The sequence below is a fragment of the Heptranchias perlo genome, chromosome 2 (assembly GCF_035084215.1).
Source record: "Heptranchias perlo isolate sHepPer1 chromosome 2, sHepPer1.hap1, whole genome shotgun sequence".
NCBI lineage: Eukaryota > Metazoa > Chordata > Chondrichthyes > Hexanchiformes > Hexanchidae > Heptranchias > Heptranchias perlo.
The window spans coordinates 97,604,863-97,625,703 of NC_090326.1; the positions used below are offsets into that span (position 1 = coordinate 97,604,863).

General features: G+C 41.8%; 1 protein-coding gene across 1 annotated transcript in view; it reads left to right on the top strand.

Moving 5' to 3' along the window:
• Window positions 1-20,841, top strand: part of nfx1 (nuclear transcription factor, X-box binding 1) — an 84,481-nt gene that overhangs the window by 62,523 nt on the left and 1,117 nt on the right. The window contains exons 18-23 of the mRNA XM_068004627.1: window positions 2,781-2,882; window positions 3,226-3,267; window positions 4,515-4,613; window positions 5,743-5,809; window positions 7,546-7,691; window positions 18,148-18,252. Of these exons, the coding sequence (XP_067860728.1) occupies window positions 2,781-2,882; window positions 3,226-3,267; window positions 4,515-4,613; window positions 5,743-5,809; window positions 7,546-7,691; window positions 18,148-18,252 (561 nt within the window). The remainder of the gene's footprint in view (window positions 1-2,780; window positions 2,883-3,225; window positions 3,268-4,514; window positions 4,614-5,742; window positions 5,810-7,545; window positions 7,692-18,147; window positions 18,253-20,841) is intronic.

Consider the following 20,841-nt stretch of genomic DNA (forward strand, 5'->3'; position numbering starts at 1 on the left):
TGGAACTATTCTAGTAAATCTTTTCTGCACCCTCTCTAAGCCCTTCACATCCTTCCTAAAGTGCGGTGCCCAGAATTGGACACAATACTCCAGCTGTGGCCAAACCAGTGTTTTATGAAGGTCCAACATAACTTCCTTGTTTTTATACTCTATACTTCTATTTATATAGTCCATGATCCCATATGCTTTCTTAACCACTTTCTCAACCTGCCCTGCCACCCTCAACGATTTGTGCCCATATACCCCCAGATCTCTCTGTTCCTGCACCTGCTTTAGAATTGTGCCATTTAGTTTATATTACATTTTAGCAGGAAGAATGAGGAGAGGTATCACTTCGCACTTCTTTTGTTAAATTTCATCTGCCATGTGTCTGCCCATACCACCAGCCTGTATGTCCTCTTGAAGTCTATTACTATCCTCCTCACTGTTTACTACACTTCCAAGTTTTGTGGCATCTGCACATTTTGAAATTGTGCCCTGTACACCCAAGTCCAAGTCATTAATATATATCAAAAAAAGCAGTGGTCTCAGTACCGACCACTGTGTACCCTCCTCCAGTCCGAAAAACAACCCTTCACCACCACTATCTGTTTCCTATCACTTAGCCAATTTCGTATCCATGCTGCCACTGCCTCTATTCTATGGGTTTCAATTTTGCTGACAAGCCTATTATGTGGCACTTTATCAAACTCCTTTTGAAGGTCTATGTTGTTAAAGAATGCATGTACGAGAGTCGTCTTAAATGCCAAAAATAATTTTGTCAAAGAAAGAATGAATTCGTCTTTTGGCTTGCACTCCTTCTAAATTTGGCATGGAGACCAGTTGAACTAACAGAGTACGTTCAAAAGTAGGTATGCGTTCTTTAATTCCAGTCTCTCTCAGGGTACAGTAGAGACATCACCTTCAGTATTGTACTACAAACTAACAGCAAAGCATATTCTTCATGTTACCTTTCCTTATACGTGAACATGCCTACTGAAACCTAATTAATATGCATATACTGAGTGTCTCTGTTCACCACTGAAACACTATTTTAAAAACAACTGGCTTTGAAACAGCTATTTCCTTACAAAGATTGCTGTGTCCTTGTTTACTTTAATTATGTGTGATATTCCTCCCATCAAACTTGATCTTACACAGATTACTGTGTCCTTGTTTACTTCCTCTTTACTTGATTGCTCTGATCGTCTTTGCAAGTAAGTCAGGGCTAATTTAACAGTCAGCGGGATTCTGTATATTTTTCCCGGGCTTGAGTGATACCCAATTTGCGTCTACACAATACCAGTCAATTGACATGTTTCAACATCTTTGCTCTGAGGAACTCACTATAACCATCTGTCTCCTTTCCTTTCAATAGGGTTGAATAACTACCCAATCAGTCTCACACTGTTTCCTTTGCCCTCATCAAAAAACTCAATCACATTTGTTAAACACTATTTGCCTTTAACAAATCCGTGCTGGTTCTCCTTTATTAATCCATACTTGTCCAAGTGACTATTAATTTTGTCCCAAATTATCGTTTCTGAAAGCTTCCCCACCACCGAGATTAAACTGACTGGCCTATATTTGCTGGGTTTATCCTTTTTTGAACAAGGATGTAACATTTGCAAATCTCCAGTCCTCTGGCACCACCCCCATATCTAAGGAGGATTTGAAGATTATATCCAGCAGCTCTGCAATTTCCACTCTTACTTCCCTCAGCAGCCTAGGATACATCCCATCTGGACTGGGTGAATTATCTACTTTAAGTACAGCCAGCCTTTCTAGTACCTCCTTTATCAATTTTTAGCTTATCCAGTATCTCAACTACCTCCTCTCTTACTGTGACTTTGGCAGCATCTTCCTTGGTAAAGACAGATGCAAAGTACTCATTTAGTACCTCAGCCATGTCCTCTGCCTCCTTGCGTAGTAGATCTCCTTTATGGTCCCTAATCAGCCCCACCCATCCGCTTGCTACCCATTTACTAATTATATGCCTATAGAAGACTTTTGTATTCCCTGTTATGTTAGCCGCCAGTCTATTCTCATACGCTCTCTTTGCTCCTCTTATTTCCTTTTTCACTTCTCCGTGCTTTCTATAGTCAGCCTGGTTCGTTCTTGTATTTTCAACCTGACATCTGTCATATGCCCCTTTTTCTGCTTCATCTTACTTTCTATCTCTTTCGTTATCCAGGGAGCTCTGGCTTTGGTTGCCCTACATTTCCCCCTTGTGGGAATGTACCTAGGCAGTACCCGAACCATCTCCCACTTAAAGGCCGCCCATTGTTTGATTACAGTTTTGCCTGCCAGTCTTTGATTCCAACTTACCCGAGCCAGATCAGTTCTCATCCCGCTGAAATTGGTGCTCCTCTAATTAAGTATGGTGATGAAAGTTTGGAAACAAGTCAACCCTTATTGCAGCCTTGGTGATTCAATACCTTAGTCAGGTGTGTCTGCAGCACTCCAGGGAACTGTTGATCAACCAACCAGCCTGGCTCACTAATGAAACCTGGAGGCTGGGGCTGGGATGCTTACCACCTGGTTCCAGATAACACTGCAGGCCATATCCCTAATCAATGGGGTGGTCCTGGATGGATAAACCATGGAATGTTCCTAAATGGTCTCCTGTAATGGTTTGAAATATCAGATTTTGATGATAGTGATGGCATAATTATAGAGTTAAGTTGAACCTGCCCCTCTGCTTTGTGGGTTTGTCACTTGTGGTTTGTGAGAATAACTTTTTGGCATGGAGAGATAACAAGTTGTCTGGTTTTGTTGTTCTTTGCTTCTACTGTCTGTAGGATAACTGCTATTGCTATGGCAAGTAAACTCTCTGACATGCATCTTGGAGACTCAGTGGAAATCAGTAGATTTATTTCTAAGAAAGAAATGAAACAGACCAGGTAAATCATTCTTGAACATATCTGTAGATGGTTTTAGAGCATTAGCTTACATAAGTAGTTTTTATCAATAGTAATAATTTTCCAAACTGAAAATTTGAGATTGCAAAAGCAAATCTAAAAGCACCAAGGGTTGACATTTTTGATGAAATATTAACCTGTATTATCCAAGTGAACAGGTCGTATTTTTGTGTTACTTTCAACATTGTTTTAAAAGCTTAGATGATATTTAGTACTAATTATAATGAGTACATTTTGGAAATGTGTGTGGGCTATTCAATATTTGAAGTAAAGTGTGAGTGTCAGGAAGGTTGTGCTGGTATTAAATTGCTATTTTTCTATACAGATTGGAATGTGATCAAGAATGTGCAACATTGGAGAGAAACAGGTGAGTTGTGCAGCGGTACAATGCAATGGATTCAGAATCATTAATGGGAAATTGTAACTTGTTTTATGGGAGTACCAGAATATAAGTACACGTTGCCTCTTGGCTTAACTTAAGACTGGCTAAGCCTGATTTGGTTTTATAGATTTTCAGCTCACTCACTAGTATTGAAAGAAAAACCACCATTGTTACAGTAATAAATCTACTCAAACACTAGGAACAGCTTTATTGTCCCACACTAAAATACTTTGTGCAACTATGGTTGCCAATCCTCAAAAGGGATGCACATGCATTGGAGAGGATGCATAGAAGAGCATGGTGTAAAGGGGATGAGCTATGAGGAAAGATTAGAGAAGCTTAAGTTCCAAAGTCTAGTGAGAAGAAAGCCAAAGGGGGAAGGGGAGTGGGACTTAACATTGAGTTATATAAATTATTAAATTGCTTAGATAACATGAACCCAAGATAATACTTTTCAGCTCATTCAGGTCCATATCCTAACCCATCACCCTTGTCCTTGCTGATTTATCTCGGGTGTCAGCGTTAGCTCAGCAGTAGCACTCTCAGCTCTAGGCCAAAAGTTTGTGGGTTCACCTTGGGATGTCCCAAAGCACTTTACAACCAATGGAGTACTTTTGAAGTGTAGTCACTGTTGTAACGTAGGAAACGTGGCAGCTAATTTTAGTACAGTAAGAGCCCACAAACAGCAATGAAATAAATGACCAGGTCATCTGTTTTAGGTGTTGGTTGAGGGATAAATGTTGGCCAGGACACAGGGAGAACTTCCCTGCTCTTCTTATAATGCTATGGAATCTTTACATCCACCTGAGAAGGCAGACGGGTGCTCGGTTTAACGTCTCATCCAAAAGGTTGCACCTCCAACTGTGCAGTACTCCCTCAGATTAAACAACTTTTTTCAAACAGTGCCTGATCGGTTTGATACATCCAACATTTTCTGAAGTGTTAGCCTGGATTATGTGCTCAAGTTTCTGGAGTGGAACTTGAACTCACAACCTTCTGACTTAGAGGTGAGAGTACTACCACTGTGCCATAGCAGGCACCTAAAAGTTGACCAGGCTGCTCGCAGAGAACGGTGTTGATCCATTGAGCTCTGGGTTATGGGCATGGCATGCTTCCGCTGCACCATTCTGCTCCAATATCTTGGATGCTAACTTGTCTGTCACTCAGAAGTCTTTTACATTTCTCCTTGCTGTTCCTATGTGTTTACTAAGTTTTATGTATGTTTTTCACAGGCGAGTAGCGGTAGCTTTAAATATTAACCCTGCCTCAGATCCATTTCACACTCGCGGTTTAGGATCCAAATACAGTGACAGTCTGAAGGAAGATGCAAGGTAGGCAGTGATTGTAAGCTTTGAAAAACAAGCGTAGATATATGGCAACCAATTTTAAAACTGTAACTGGATATATAACATCCTGGTTACAAAGCAGATGGATTAATCAGTTTTAACACTTCGGTATTTCATGCTGGTACAGTCACAATGAAATCTCTATAGTGACTGACTTTATTAATGTGGCAAACAATACTCATGGCTAAATGTATAATTTTCACAGCTCAAAAATAGTGGCAGAAATGCTGGAGTTATACAAATGGTCAGTGAGCAACTGAACGAGAGACAAGTTAAAGTTTTGATGAAACCCTTCACCCAGTTCTGATGAGTCTCGCCTGAATCAACTTGTCTTTTCAAATGTTGACTGATCTGCTTGATTTATACATTTTCTGTTTTTATTTTGGATTTCCAGCTTTCATGGTCCTGGCGCCTTTTTTTAAAAAAAAATTACTGTGGATTTGCATCATCTTGCCATAGGAAACACTAGCACTGCTATTTGTTCAAGTTCGATTTGTACATAACTGAACTTACTCATGTTTTTGTACTCCTGAGTTGTGTCGATTTAGTGCCATTTGTCAAAAAACTATTTCCCCTCACTGCTACACAATTGAAGTGTGCCCTTTGACCTTCAATTTTTTTTTAAATGGGTTTCTTTGCCAAAATAGAAAAACCTAAAGCAGCTAATTCATCTTATGAATGGTGATTCTTATTCCATATTGAAAGATTTGAGAAAATGTACCTACTCCATATCTTGTAAATAACTGGGTATGGTGAAATTGTAATGATTTTTGTGTTCAAAGAGGAGTCCATAATCTGGGCATGTCCTGCCCACATAGTTCAGGGATTGATACGAAATGGTGAATAGCTGTGAAATATATCTGTTTGGAGTGGTCAAAAAGATGATGAAAAAAGAAGAAAATGAAGAATAGAAATGTGGTCTACCTCATTAAAAGTTATTTAATTATGTATAATGCTCATCTACTAAATTAATCAGGATATGGCATACCCTGAAAAGTTGACTTGATTAAATGTAAGTTTTATTATAGCCAAATGTTTATTGGTATGTGCTCAGTTTTCTGACTATTGATGCATTGTCACGTTTGTGTTTGTTTTCCTTTATTCCTGACTGAAGGAAAGATCTGAAGTTTGTAACTGAAGTGGAAGAAGAAATGAAAGCTCTTGTGGAAGCTGTCAATAAGGTTAGTGGTGCAGTCAATGAACCACCTTTATTATCAATGTACCCACAAACCCACTGGTCCTATCTGAAAAGCCTGTATGCAAAAGGACAGATAAATGCAATGGTGGAAGGTCATCTGGAACAGAGCCAAATGCACGAAAATCTTAGCGGTATTATTCACTGTTGAGCCTGGTGCTGTTTTGGAAATGGTCACCCAGCAGGGAGATGGGATATGCTGCCAATAGTTTAATGATAATATCCCTGTCTCCCCCCATTAGTTCAGAATCAAAGGCAGATGACAAAAAGTGATGGTGGCTTTTTTGGGGGTAGAATCCCTCTACTGTGGATTTTTGTCACAAATCAGGGTTATTGCACTCTGAAAGTTTGTCTTCCTGAACATTCTATGTCACTAAAACCTAATGACAATACAAGCAGATATTCAGGAGAAGTTAATGTTAAAGAAGTTTTGACAAAAGTAACAGACTGCATTTACCGTCTTACATTTTCCTAAAATAAGGATCAAAAAAAGTTCATAAAATGGGTGCAGTACTGTGCTGTGAAGTGGTAAGATGCAAGTTCTTGTGGCTTAGTTTTTAAAAGAGTTCCTGTTCTTTCCTGGCCAAGTTCCACGAGGCGATCAGATACTTTTCTGGAGAGAGAAAAAATGGGGCAAACCACTGTAATCTATTTCCTATTGGCCCCTGCAAAACCACATTGACAAAGGCCTGAGAATGGGTTTCCTTGCTGCCTTTCAATGAGGTAATGATATGACAGGCAGAGAAAATAACTTGCAGAATTGTCGTCTTGTTAATCTTTTCAAGACTGCGGCAGTATTTCCCCCCCTCCCCTGACCAAATTGAAAATGTTACCAAGTTAAAGTTATTACACAAGTTGGGGTTGTATTCTCTAGAGTTTAGAAAGTTAAGGGGTGATCTGATCAAAGTTTATAAGATATTACGGGGAACAGATAGGGTGGATAGAGAGAAACTATTTCCGCTGGTTGGGGATTCTAGGAGTAGGGGGCACAGTCTAAAAATTAGAGCCAGACCTTTCAGGAGTGAGATTAGAAAACATTTCTATACACAAAGGGTGGTAGAAGTTTGGAACACTCTTTTGCAAACAGCAATTGATACTAACTCAATTGCTAAATTTAAATGTGAGATAGATAGCTTTTTGGCAACCAAAGGTATTAAGGGATATGGGCCAAAGGCAGGTATATGGAGTTAGATCACAGATCAGCCATGATCTTATCAAATGTAAGGAATCTTACAACACCAGGTTATAGTCCAACAGTTTTATTTGAAAATCACAAGCTTTCGGAGCTAACCTCCTTCGTCAGGTGAGTGAAGGGTTCTAAAAATGCACATCATATATTAGGCTGGGAGACGATCACAGCAAATCAAAGGTGTCTGAACACCAACGACACCTTTGATTTGCTGTGATCGTCTCCCAGCCTAATATATGATGTGCGTTTTTAGAACCCTTCACTCACCTGACGAAGGAGGTTAGCTCCGAAAGCTTGTGATTTTCAAATAAAACTGTTGGACTATAACCTGGTGTTGTAAGATTCCTTATCCACCCCAGTCCATCACCGGCATCTCCACATCATGGATCTTATCAAATGGTAGAGCAGGCACAAAGGGCTGAATGGCATACTTCCTATGTTCCTATAAAGTAAATCAGTAAAGATAATTAAATACAGGTCAGCACTTCCTTTTTTTAATTTTGGAAATATTAAATAGTTTCTTTTTTATCCAGGGCAAACAGCAGAAGAAGAGCCGTTGCTATCCCCCTATGAACCGGGAGCATCGCAGGATCATTCATGAGCTGGCTGAGGTCTATGGTGTTGAAAGCATCAGCTATGACAGTGAGCCCAAGCGCAATGTTGTTATCACTGCTGTGAAGTGAGTGTTGAGGAAGCTAAAGCAGGCCTTAAAATTACGTTTTATTTTTACTTATCTTTACACCCTCCTGACCCACATAAAAAGGATGGACATTTCTTTTTCTGCTGTTCATATTTGCTTGATGCATAGGGAACCAGTTAGTTCAGTGGAAAAGATATTTATCTTTCCCCTCAAATCTAGCATGTGTTTGTCTGATAACTGTAAAGATTCTATGTGAAATGGGTTTCACAGGGACATATTCAGTCCCTACTGGGCATAGGCCCACAGCACAAAACTATCTGCATTTCAACAGTGATTGGCAGTCACACTGAGAGGACACAAGATTTCTGTTTTAAATGGAAAAATGCCACATGGCTTTAGTAGGCACCCTTCTGAAGTTGGGACTGAGGCACATTTTTAGAAAGAAGAAAGACTTGTATTTAAAAAGCAGCTTTCACAATGACCAAAGCGCTTTACAGCCAGTGAAGTACTATTGAAGTGTAGTCACTATTGTAATGTAGAAAAATGCAGCAGCCGAAACAGCGCACATCAAGCTTCCTCAAACAGTTATGAGATAAATGACCACATAATCTGTTTCAATGATGTTGGTTGCGGGATAAACATTGGCCAGAACATGTGGGAGAACTCCCCTGCTCTTCGAAATAGTGCCGTGGGATCTTTTATGTCCATGGGGCCTCGGTTAAATATGTCATCCGAAAGACAGCACCTCTGACAGTGCAGCACTCCCTCAGTACTGCACTGGAGTGTCAATCTAGATTATGTATTCAAGTCCCTGGAATGGGACTTGAACCTACAACCTTCTGACTCAGAGGTGAGAGTGCTACCAACTGAACCACAACATTAACAACAGATTAACTGGTCATTTATTTAATTGCTGTTTGTAGGATCTTGCTCTACACAACTTGGATATAAAACAACACTAACCACAGGTCAAAAGTAATTCAGTGGCTTTGAAGCGCTTTGGGACGTCATGAAAGAACATAAGAACATAAAAACTAGGAGTAGGCCGTACGGCCCCTCAAGACTGCTCCGCCATTCGATCAGATCATGGCTGATCTTCAACCTCAACTCCACTTTCCTGCCCAATTCCCATATCCCTTGATTCCCTTAAAGTCCAAAAATCTATCAATCTCAGTCTTGAATATACTTAATGATAGAGCATCCACAGCCTTCTAGGGTAGAGAATTCCAAAGATTCACAACCCTGAGTGAAGAAATTTCTCCTCATCTCAGTCCTAAATGGCTGATCTCTTATCCTGAGACACTGCCCCCTAGTTCTAGACTCTCCAGCCAGGGGAAACAGCCTCTCAGCATCTATCCTGTCAAGCCCTCTCAGCATCTTATGTTTCAACAAGATCACCTCTCATTCTTCTAAACTCCAGAGAGAATAGGCCCATTCTACTCAATCTCTGAGGACAACCCTCTCATCCCAGGAATCAGTCTAGTGAACCTTTGTTGCACTGTGTCTAAGGCAATTATATCCTTTCTTGGGTAAGGAGACCAAAACTGTACACAGTACTCCAGGTGTGGTCTCACCAGAGCCCTGTACAATTGCAGCAAGACTTCCTTACTCTTGTACTCCAACCCTCTTGCACTAAAGGCCAGCATTCCATTTGCCTTCCTAATTGCTTGCTGAACCTGCATGTTAACTTTCTGTGCTTCATGTACAAGGACACCTAAATCCCTCTAGACATCAACATTTAATAGTTTCTCACTATTTAAAAAATATTCTGTTTTTCTATTCTTCCTACCAAAGTGAATAACCTCACATTTCCCCACATTACACTCCATCTGCCACCTTCTTGCCCACTCACTTAACCTGTCTATATCCCTTTGCAGACTCTTTGGGGTAAATTTTAACAGGGAGCCGGGAAGAGGGTTTGTTGGGGTTTCCTGATGGGAAACCCAGAAGTACGGGTTTCCCGGATGCCCTTACGATTTTGACTGGCCGTCAGTCGGACGGGAGAATACCCAAGGAGTGGATGCCAGCATAGAAACATAGAAAATAGAAACAAGAATAGGCCACTCGGCCCTTCGAGCCTGCTCCGCCATTCAAAATGATCATGGTTGATCGTCTAACTCAGTACCCTGTTCCTGCTTTTTCCTCATATCCCTTGATCCCTTTAGCATTAGGAAATATATCTATCTCCTTCTTGAATACATCTAATGACTTGGCCGCCACTGCCTTCTGTGGTAGAGAATTCCACAGGTTCACCACCCTCTGAGTGAAGAAATTTCTCCTCATCTCGGTTCTAAATGGCATACCCTGTATCCTGAGACTGACACCCCTGGTTCTGGACTCCCCAGCCATCGGGAACATCCTCCCTGCATCTAGTCTGTCTAGTCCTGTTAGAATTTTATATGTTTCGATGAGACCACCTCTCATTCTTCTAAACTCTAGTGAATATAGGCCTAGTCGACCCAATCTCTCCTTATACATCAGTCCTGCCATCCCAGGAATCAGTCTGGTAAACCTTTGTTGCACTCCCTCCATGGCAAGGACATCCTTCCTCAGATAAGGAGACCAAAACTACACACAATACTCCAGATGTGGTCTCACCAAGGCCATGTATAACTGCAGTAAGACATCCCTGCTCCTGAACTTTCATCCTCTTGCGATGAAGGCCAACATACCATTTGCCTTCCTAACTGCTTGCTGCACCTGGATGCTCGCTTTCAGCGACTGGTGTACAAGGACAACCAGGTCTCATTGCACCTCCCCTTTTCCCAATCTATCACCATTCAGATAATAAGTTGTCTTTCTCTTTTTACAACCAAAGTGGATAACCTCACATGTATCCATGTTATACTGCATCTGCCATGTTCTTGCCCACTCACCCAACTTGTCTAAATCACATTGGAGCCTCTTTGCATCCTCCCCACAGCTCACATTCCACCCCAGCTTTGTGTCGTCTGCAAACTTGGAAATGTTATGTTTAGTTCCCTCATCCAAATCATTAACATATATTGTGACTAGCTGGGGCCCAAGCACTGATCCCTGCGGTACCCCACTAGTCACTGCCTGCCACCTGGAAAAAGACCCGTTTATTCCTACTCTCTGTTTCCTGCCTGTCAACCAATTCCCAATCCATGCCAGTATATTCTCCCCAATCCCATGTGCTTTAATTTTGCACACTAACCTCTTGTGTGGGAACTTATCAAAAGCCTTCTGAAAATCCAAATACACCAGATCCACTGGTTCTCCCCCATCTATTCTACTAGATACATCCTCAAAAAAAACTCCAGTAGATTTGTTAAGCATGATTTCCCTTTCATAAACCCATGCTGACTTTGTCCAATCCTGTTAATGTCCTCCAAGTGTTCTGTTATCACATCTTTTATGAGACCCTAGCATTTTCCACACTACTGATGTTAGGCTAACTGGTCTGTAATTCCCTGTTTTTTTTTCTCTCCCTTTTTTAAATAGTGGGGTTACATTTGCCACCCTCCAATCTGTAGGAACTGTTCGAGTCTGTAGAATTTTGGAAGATGATCACCAATGCATCCACTATTTCCAGGGCCACTTCCTTTAGTACTCTGGGATGTAGATTATCAGGCCCTGGGGATTTGTCCGCCTTTAGCCGCATTAATTTCCCTAGCACTATTTTTTACTAATACTGGTTTCCTTCAGTTCCTCCCTCTCACTAGACCCTTGGTTCCCTAACATTTCCAGCAAGTTATTTGTGTCCTCCTTTTGTGAAGACAGAACCAAAGTATGTGTTTAATTGTTCTGCCATTTCTTTGTTCCCCATTATAATTTCCCCCATTTCTGACTGTAAGGGACCTACATTTGTCTTCACTAATCTTTTTCTCTTGACATATTTATAGAAGCTTTTACAGTCAGTTTTTATGTTCCCTGCTAGTTTGCTCTCATACTCCTATTTTTCCCCTCTTAATCAATCTCTTTTTGTCCTCCTTTGCTGAATTCTGAACTGCTCCCAATCCTCAGGCTTGCCGCTTTTTCTGGCAATTTTATATGCCTCCTGTTTGGATCTAATACGATCACTAATTTCTTTTGTAAGCCACCGTTGAGCCACCTTTCCTGTTTTATTTTTGTGCCAGACAGGAGTGAATAATTGTCGTAATTCCTACACGTTCTTTAAATATTAGCCATTGCCTATCCACCGTCATCCCTTTTAGTAAAGTTCCCCAATGTATCATAGCCAACTCGCACTTCATACTTTCATAATTTCCTTTATTTAGATTCAGGACCCTAGTTTCGGATTCAACTACTTCACACTCCATCTTAATGAGGAATTCTATTATGTTATGGTCGCTCTTCCCTAAGGGACCCCGCACAACAAGATTGTTAATTAATCCTTTCTCATTGCACAATACCCATTCTAGGATCGCCTGTTCTCTAGTTGGTTCCTCAACGTATTGATCTCGAAAACCATCAAGTACACACTCCAGGAATTCCTCCCCCACAGTATTATTGCTAATTTGGTTTGACCAATCTATATGTAAATTAAAGTCTCCCATGATTATAGTTGTACCCTTCTTGCATGTGCCTCTAATTTCCTGTTTAATGCCCTCCCCTACATCTCCACTATTTGGGGGCCTACAGACAACCCCCACCAACGTTTTCTGCCCCTTGGTGTTTCTTAGCTCCACCCATACAGATTCCACATTTCAACATCATGATTTTCCGAGCCAATATCCTTCCTCACTATTGCATTGATTTCCTCCTTTACTAACAACGCTACCCCACCTCCTTTCCGTTTTTGCCTGTCCTTCCTAAATATTGAATACCCCTGGATGTTCAGTTCCCATCCTTGGTCACCCTGCAGCCTTGTCTCTGTGATAGTAACTATATCAGAACCATTAATATCTATCTGCGCTGTTAATTCATCTACCTTATTGCGAATGCTCTGCGCTTTTAGACACACTGCCTTTAGACTTGTCTTTTTAAGGTTGCTAGTCATCTTAGGGTCATAGTGCAAAATAAAACTATCTGTTTTTCGCCCTTGTTTTCTCTGCCTTCCACTATTGCTTCTTCCCTTTCTGTCTTTTGTTTCTATCCTTGTTTCCCCCCTCCTCTGTCTCCCTGCTCAGGTTCCCATCCCCCTGCCATTCTGGTTTAAACCTTCCCCAACAGCACTAGCAAACACCCCCGCGAGGACATCAGTCTCGGTCCTGCTCTGGTGTAACCCATCCCGCTTGTACAGGTCCCACCTTCCCCAGAACTGGTCCCAATGACCCAGGAATCTAAATCCCTCCCTCCTACACCATCCCTGCAGCCATGCATTCATCTGGTCTATTCTCGTTAGCATGTGGCACTGGTAGTAATCCTGAGATCACTACCTTTGAAGTCCTGCTTTTTAATTTATCTCCTAACTCCTTAAATTCACCATGCAGGACCTCATCCCTTTTTTACCTATGTTGTTGGTACCAATATGTTCACCCTCCCCCTCCAGAATGCCCTGCAGCCGCTCAGTGATATCCTTGACCCTAGCCAGGGAGGCAACATACCATCCTGGAGTCACGTTTGCGGCCGCAGAATGCCTATCTGTTCCCCTTACAATTGAATCCCCTATCAATATAGCCCTGCCACTCTTATTCCTCCCCTCCTGTGCAGCAGAGCCAGCCAAGGTGCCACGAACTTGGCTCTTCCTGCTTTCCCCTGATAAGCCATCTCTCCCAACAGTATCCAAAGCGGTATATCTGTTTGAGAGGGAGATGGACCCAGGGGTCTCCTGCTCTACCTGCCTAGTCCTTTTACTCTGCCTGGTGGTCACCCATTTCCTTATTGCCTGCGTAATCTTTACCTGCGGTGTGACCACCTCACTGAACGTGCTATCCACGATAATCTCAGCATCGTGGATGCTCCACAATGAATCCATCCGCAGCTTCAGCTCCGAAATGCGGTTAGCCAGTAGCTGCAGCTGGACACGCTTCCTGCACACATAGTTGCCAGGGACACTTGTAGTGTCCATGACTTCCCACATAGTGCAGGAGGAGCATATCACGGGTGCGAGCTCTGCTGCCATGACTTGCCTTAAATTTACACTGCGTTCACCTCTCTGACTCTCCTTTTACACTGCACTCACCTCTCGGAACTCTGCTTTTACACTCTCCTCCCGCTCACGGACTTGGTTGATTCCGGGTATGGAAGGGTTGTCTTATGAGGAAAGATTGAACAGGTTGGGTCTATACTCATTGGAGTTTAGAAGAATGAGAGCAGATCTTATTGAAGCGTACAAGATTCTGAGGGCACTCGATAGGGTAGGTGCAGAGAGGATGTTACCCCTCATGGGGAATAGCAAGTAAGTCTTAGATGGGGGGGTGGGGTGGGGGGCGGTCAGATCAGTCATTGGTCAGGATGGGGGGGGTCGGAGATCATTGGGGGATCATTGGGCTCAGTCATGGGGGGTTGGAGATTGTGAGGGGGTGGGGTTCGGAGGATCGCGACATGTAAGCTTGTTGGGCCTGGGGGAAACACTTCTGTTTCTCCTGGCCCACAAGCAATGTGATAAAGGCACTCATCTGTTGATCCAGCCTTTCTTGCCGCCTCTCACGTGGCGAGAATCAGAAGGCCCAGGAATCCCGGTACCCAGGAGTTAAAAATAAAAAAAACGATTAAAATGGAGGCCCGCAGCCTCCTTTTTAAAAGATTTTACGGACCAACCCACCTCCTGAGAGTGGTTCGGCTGCCTGACCATAAGAGATGGGAGAAGGAGTAGGCCATTCGGCCCCTCGAGCCTGCTCTGCCATTCAGTGAGATCATGGCTGATCTGATTTTTACCTCAACTCCACTTTCCCGCCTTTTCCCCATATCCTTTGACTCCCTTGCTAATGAAAAATTTGTCTAACTCAGCCTTGAATGTATTCAATGACTCAGCCTTCACAGCTTTTTGGGGTAAAGAATTCCAAAGATTCTCGACCCTCTGGGAGAAGAAATTTCTCCTCATTTCTGTCTTAAACGGGCGACCCCTTATTCTGAGACTATGCCCCCTAGTTTTAGATTCCCCCATGAGGGGTAACATCCTCTCTGCATCTACCCTATCGAGTCCCCTTAGAATCTTGTATGTTTCAATAAGATCTTCTCTCATTCTTCTAAACTCCAATGAGCATAGACCCAACCTGTTCAATCTTTCCTCATAAGACAACCCTTCCATACCCGGAATCAACTAGTGAACCTTCTCTGAACTGCCTCCAATGCAAGTATGTCCTTCCTTAAATAAGGGCACCAGAACTGTACACAGTACTCCAGGTGTGGTCTCACCAACACCCTGTACAGTTGTAGCATGACTTCCCTGCTTTTATACTCCATCCCCCTAGAAATAAAGGCCAATATTCCGTTTGCCTTCCGGATTACCTGCTGCACCTGTATGTTGACTTTTTGTGTTTCATGTACGAGGACACCCAGATCCCTCTGTACTGCAGCATTTTGTAGTATTTCTCCATTCAAATATTTTGCGTTTTTATTTTTCCTCTCAAAGTGGATGACTTCACATTTTCCCACATTATATTCCATCTGCCAAATTTTTGCCCATTCGCTTAACCTGTCACTATCCCTTTGCAGACACTTCATGTCCTCATCACAACTTGCTTTTCCACCTATCTTTGTATCATCAGCAAATTTGGCCACAAGACACTCTGTTCCTTCATCCAAGTCACTGATATATATTGTAAATAGTTGAGGCCCCAGCACTGAGCCCTGCGGCACCCCACTAGTTACAGATTGCCATTTTGAAAATGACCCTTTTATCCTGACACTCTGTTTTCTGTTAGTTAGCCAATCCTCTATCCATGTCAGTATATTACCCCCAACACCATGAGCTGTTATCTTGTGCAGTAATCTTTTATGTGGCACCTTATCGAATGCCTTTTGGAAATCAAAATATACTGCATCCATTGGTTCCCCTTTATCCACCCTGCCTGTTACTTCCTCAACGAACTCTAATAAATTTGTCAGACATGATTTCCCCTTCATAAAACCATGTTGACTCTCCTCAATTGTATTATGAGTCTCCAAATGTCCTGCTACTACTTCCTTAATAATGGATTCTAGTATTTTCCCAATGACAGATGTTAGGCTAACTGGTCTATAATTACCTGCTTTCTGTCTCACTCCCTTCTTGAATAGGGGTGTTACATTTGCGGCTTTCCAATCCGCTGGGACCTTTCCAGAATCTAGTGAATTCTGGAAGATTACAACCAATGCATCCACTATCTCCGTAGCCACTTCCTTTAAGACCCTCTGATGCAAGCCATCAGGTCCAAGGGACTTGTCAGCCTTTAGAGCCATTAGTTTACCTAGTACTTCTTCTCTAGTGATAGTGATTGTTTTTAGTTCCTCCCTCCCCTTTGCCCCTTGATTTTCTACTATTATTGGTATGTTATTAGTGTCTTCTACTGTGAAGACAGACACAAAATATCTGTTCAATTCCTCTGCCATTTCTTTGTTTTCCATTATTGTTTCCCCAGTCTCATCCTCTAAGGGACCAATGTTTACTTTAGCTACCCTCTTCCTTTTTATATCCTTGTAGACCCTCGACCCGCCTCTGTTAAAACCGGAAGTAGGCGGGTTGGGGTCGGGTTTTACTTTTTTTTTAAACCTTCCCACCCGCCCCCAACCCACCTGTTTGTGGGGTTAAAATTTACCCCTTTATGTCCTCCTTACAGCTTACTTTCCCACCTACCTTTGTATCGTCAGAAAACTTGGATACATTACACTTGGTTCTCTCGTCTAAATCATTAATATAGGTTATAAATAGCTGAGGCCCAGGCACCGATCTTTGCGGCACCCCACTCGTTACAGCCTGCCAACCTGAGAACGACCCGTTTATCCCTACTCTGTTTTTTGTCCTTTAACCAATCCTCTGGCCATGCTAATATATTACCACTAACCCCTTTTGTGTGGCACATTATCGAATGCTTTTTGAGAATCCAAATGTATTACATCCACTCGTTCCCCTTTACCTACCCTGTTAGTTACACCCTCAAAAAAAACTCTTATAGATTTGTCATACACTATTTCCCTTTCATGAAACCATGTTGACTCTGCCTAATCATATTATGATTTTCTAAGTGCCTCGTTACCACATCCTTAATAGATTCCAGCATTCCAGAATGAAAGGTGTTATGTCGATGTGAATTCTTTCTATTGTTAGGCAGAGTGAAGCTTCCTCTACTCTATCCTGTGTTAAAACTGACATGAGTGTTTTGATGCTGATACTGTTTACCTGAAATGAAATGTTCCATTCCTCAGTATCAACATGGTTACTGGTGAATAATCTAGTCAACAGATGCTTCTGCTTTTGGCTTCTATGGCATTCAGTTCAGACTCCAGTAAGACCAACATTGAATGGCTGAAATAGCCTTCAAACTGAATCTTAATTTAAGATTTTTGAAAGTGGTAACGAAAATACTACACAATTAAGAGTTAGAACTTGGAGTTACTGGGTCTGAAAGTCCAAGCTTAACACTAACCAGCTGTGAATAAAGAACACAAACGAACTCGCTTAATAGCACCCGCTAGGGACTACCTCACAGATTGGGATTTTAAAAAGGGAATTTCTATAATATGGGAAGCAACAAAATCAAGGCTGGTCTGGTGCATGGCAACCTTTAGATGCCTAAAAGTCTTATAACAAGGGTGAATATAGTATAACATAAATTAAAGAAAAATGCTCACTTCGCTTTTTTTTTATGCTGCGAAGGATTTTTACAGAATCATAAGGTGACTACAGTATAACATCGTTTGTTGAGCTGTTTTGAAATTCGACTCCCATTCCTCCTTCACCCGCACAACACTAACTGACATTAGAGATGACTGGAAACCAGAGCAAACCAGTTTTTAGGCACATTGACCAACTAACCCAATCAGATTGCGAGGTGAAAGCCTCTGATTCAAAGATGAAAAGTCTTGTTAAAGTGGGATTTCTGTGCGCCACACTTGTGTATAAGTTGAAATTGCAACAAAACATTTTACAATTGGAAATATAGAGGGAAAAAAATGGACTTTAGAAATGGCTGTGTTAAAACAGGAATTACAATTAAATGAGTTGCAAAGAAACTGGTATGACTGTATTTCAGACATATAGTTTGATTACAAACCTTTCAAAAAAAAACAGGTTGTGAGGGTTCATCCCAAGACTTGCTGTAACAGATGGTCCTGATACAGGTGGTGGTAGATTTTTAGAAAAACAAAGCCTGGGAGCTAAGAAACAATTGTGAAGATGCTGACGGTCTAAAGATTAATGCTAATGTTGTCTCCCTTGTGTGCGCTGGACCTGCCACACTGAGTGGAATTGTAAAAGTAGCCACTTGAATTTTATCTGTTACACCAAGATTTGTTCTTTCACTCTGGTAAACCATATGAAAGAGACAGCTTTTCTTTGTAGTTCAGTACCTGGTTATATTTTATGCTAAAAAGCAGAATTTGATTTTGACTTGTGTTGAGGCTTTCTTTACCTAATTGGACTATTTCAATAAATCATTTTTCTTCCCAGAGGAAAATCTGTATGTCCAAATACTTCATTGACTTCATTGATTGAAAGAGAGATGGCAACAAGACCGCCACCACCAATTGCCCACTATAGGCAACAGGCACTTAAGTAAGTACCATGATGAGCATCAACTTCAGGCTGGCAACTGTGATTTCACAGGAAAGAATTCTTGTATGCAAAACCAAGCTAAATCTTCAATTAAAAAAAACTTTAACTATGTAAAATAATAATATTCTTCTGGCATCCTCTGCACAGCACTGGAGTTGAACTTGGGATGAATCAGAGAGAGGTGATTTCCCTCTGAGGCATTTCAAACATCTGCTTCATCTACAGGTGCCACTGATACTAAAAAGAAAAAAGACTTCAGTGACAGTAGGCCAGGCCAGGCATCCAACCCTGCTGCATCAGGGGAGGCAATGTAACATCCATCCAGTGTTGATAGCCAAGAGCCAACTCTAGGCTGATCAACACCCATACTTTACAGATTGCAACAATCTTTGCCAATCCATTCCATCTTCCCGATCCAAACCATAGCACAATACCAATCATAAAAGATACCTGCTGCATTCATAAGGGAGAATTCTCCCTTTACTGTTCAAGGAGAAATGCTTCCTTCTAAATGCAGTAGCGCAGGATCTGACATGATTGTTCGGACTGATATCCTGCAGTCTCCAACCATCGCATTTCCACCTGGCGATCTTCTGAGGCCTTGCCCGGAGTTAAAAAGATACTATTTGTAATCTTCTACATACTTCAAACGTGGGTCAAAATAAATTCCAATTTTTGTGCAAAACTCTTATATTGTGCAATAACCATCTGGGTCAGTGCTGCCAGATGGCACCTGACATCAGCAAATGCCATGGTCGGGAATGTAATTACCTCCTATAGTTTCCCTAGAATATGATCCAGACCATAAACTGCAACTCTGCAAATATTTAAAAAAAATTTGAGGAAGCAAGTATCAAATTTAATCTATGATGGGGAGATGCCGGTGATGGACTGGGGTGGACAAATTTAAGGAGTCGTACAACACCAGGTTATAGTCCAACAGCTTTATTTGAAATCACAAGCTTTCGGAGCTTTGCTCCTTCGTCAGCTTGTTGGACTATAACCTGGTGTTGTACGACTCCTTAAATTTAATCTACACAGTGCAAAGCCAGGTGTAGCAGGGCTTATCTGTGCAGTGCTTGCGAATATATCTTATAAGAACATAAGAAATAGGAGCAGGAGTAGGCCAATTGGCCCCTCGAGCCTGCTCTGCCATTCAATAAGATCATGGCTGATCTGATCCTAACCTCAAATCTAAATTCATGTCCAATTTCCTGCCCGCTCCCCGTAACCCCTAATTCCCTTTACTTCTAGGAAACTGTCGATTTCTGTTTTAAATTTATTCAATGATGTAGCTTCCACAGCTTCCTGGGGCAGCAAATTCCACAGACCTACTACCTTCTGAGTGAAGAAGTTTCTCCTCATCTCAGTTTTGAAAGAGCAGCCCCTTATTCTAAGATTATGCCCCCTAGTTCTAGTTTCACCCATCCTTGGGAACATCCTTACCGCATCCACCCGATCAAGCCCCTTCACAATCTTATATGTTTCAATAAGATCGCCTCTCATTCTTCTGAACTCCATTGAGTAGAGTCCCAATCTACTCAACCTCTCCTCATATGTCCACCCCCTTATCCCAGGGATTAACCGAGTGAACCTTCTTTGTACTGCCTCGAGAGCAAGTATGTCTTTTAATTATGGACACCAAAACTGTATGCAGTATTCCAGGTGCGGTCTCACCAATACCTTATATAACTGCAGCAATACCTCCCTGTTTTTATATTCTATCCCCCTAGCAATAAAAGCCAACATTCCGTTGGCCTTCTTGATCACCTGCATACTAACTTTTTGATTTTCTTGCACTAGGACCCCCAGATCCCTTTGTACTGCAGTGCTTTCCAGTTTCTCGCCATTAAGATAATAACTTGCTCTCTGATTTTTCCTGCCAAAATGCATAACCTCACATTTTCCAATATTGTATTGCATCTGCCAAATCTCCGCCCACTCACCCAGCCTGTCTATATCCCCTTGTAGGTTTTTTATGTCCTCCTCACTCTCTACTTTCCCTCCCATCTTTGTATCATCTGCAAACTTTGATCTTGACATTTATTCCTCTCGTTCTACTAAAAAAGCTCAGGATGCTCAGAAGCCAAGTATGTAATTTAGAGAGCACTTGTAACATCTTAGGTCCATGGGTACAGTAGCGTAGTGGTTATGTAACTAAACTAGTAATCCAGAGGCCTGGACTAATAATCCAGTGAATGGGAGTTCAAATCCCACCATGGCAGTTTGAGAATTTAAATTCCGTTTAACCAATCTGGAAATCTGGGGGAGAAAAAAGCTGTTATCAGTAAAAGTGACCATAAAGCTATTGGATTGTCATTAAAAACCCAACTGGTTCATTAATGTCCTTTTACATAAGGAAAACTGCTGCCCTTACCTGGTCTGGCCTATGACTCCAGTTCCACAGCAATGTGATTGACTCATAACTGCCCTCTGACGTGGCCTATAAAGCCGCTCAGTTGTATCAAACCTGGGCAACTATGGATCGGCAATAAATGCCAGCCTTTTCAGCCTACATCCCAAGAATTTATTTTTTGAAAAAGACACACTTTCATCTTCTGAAACTGTAAAGTTAAACAGTTTTCCAGC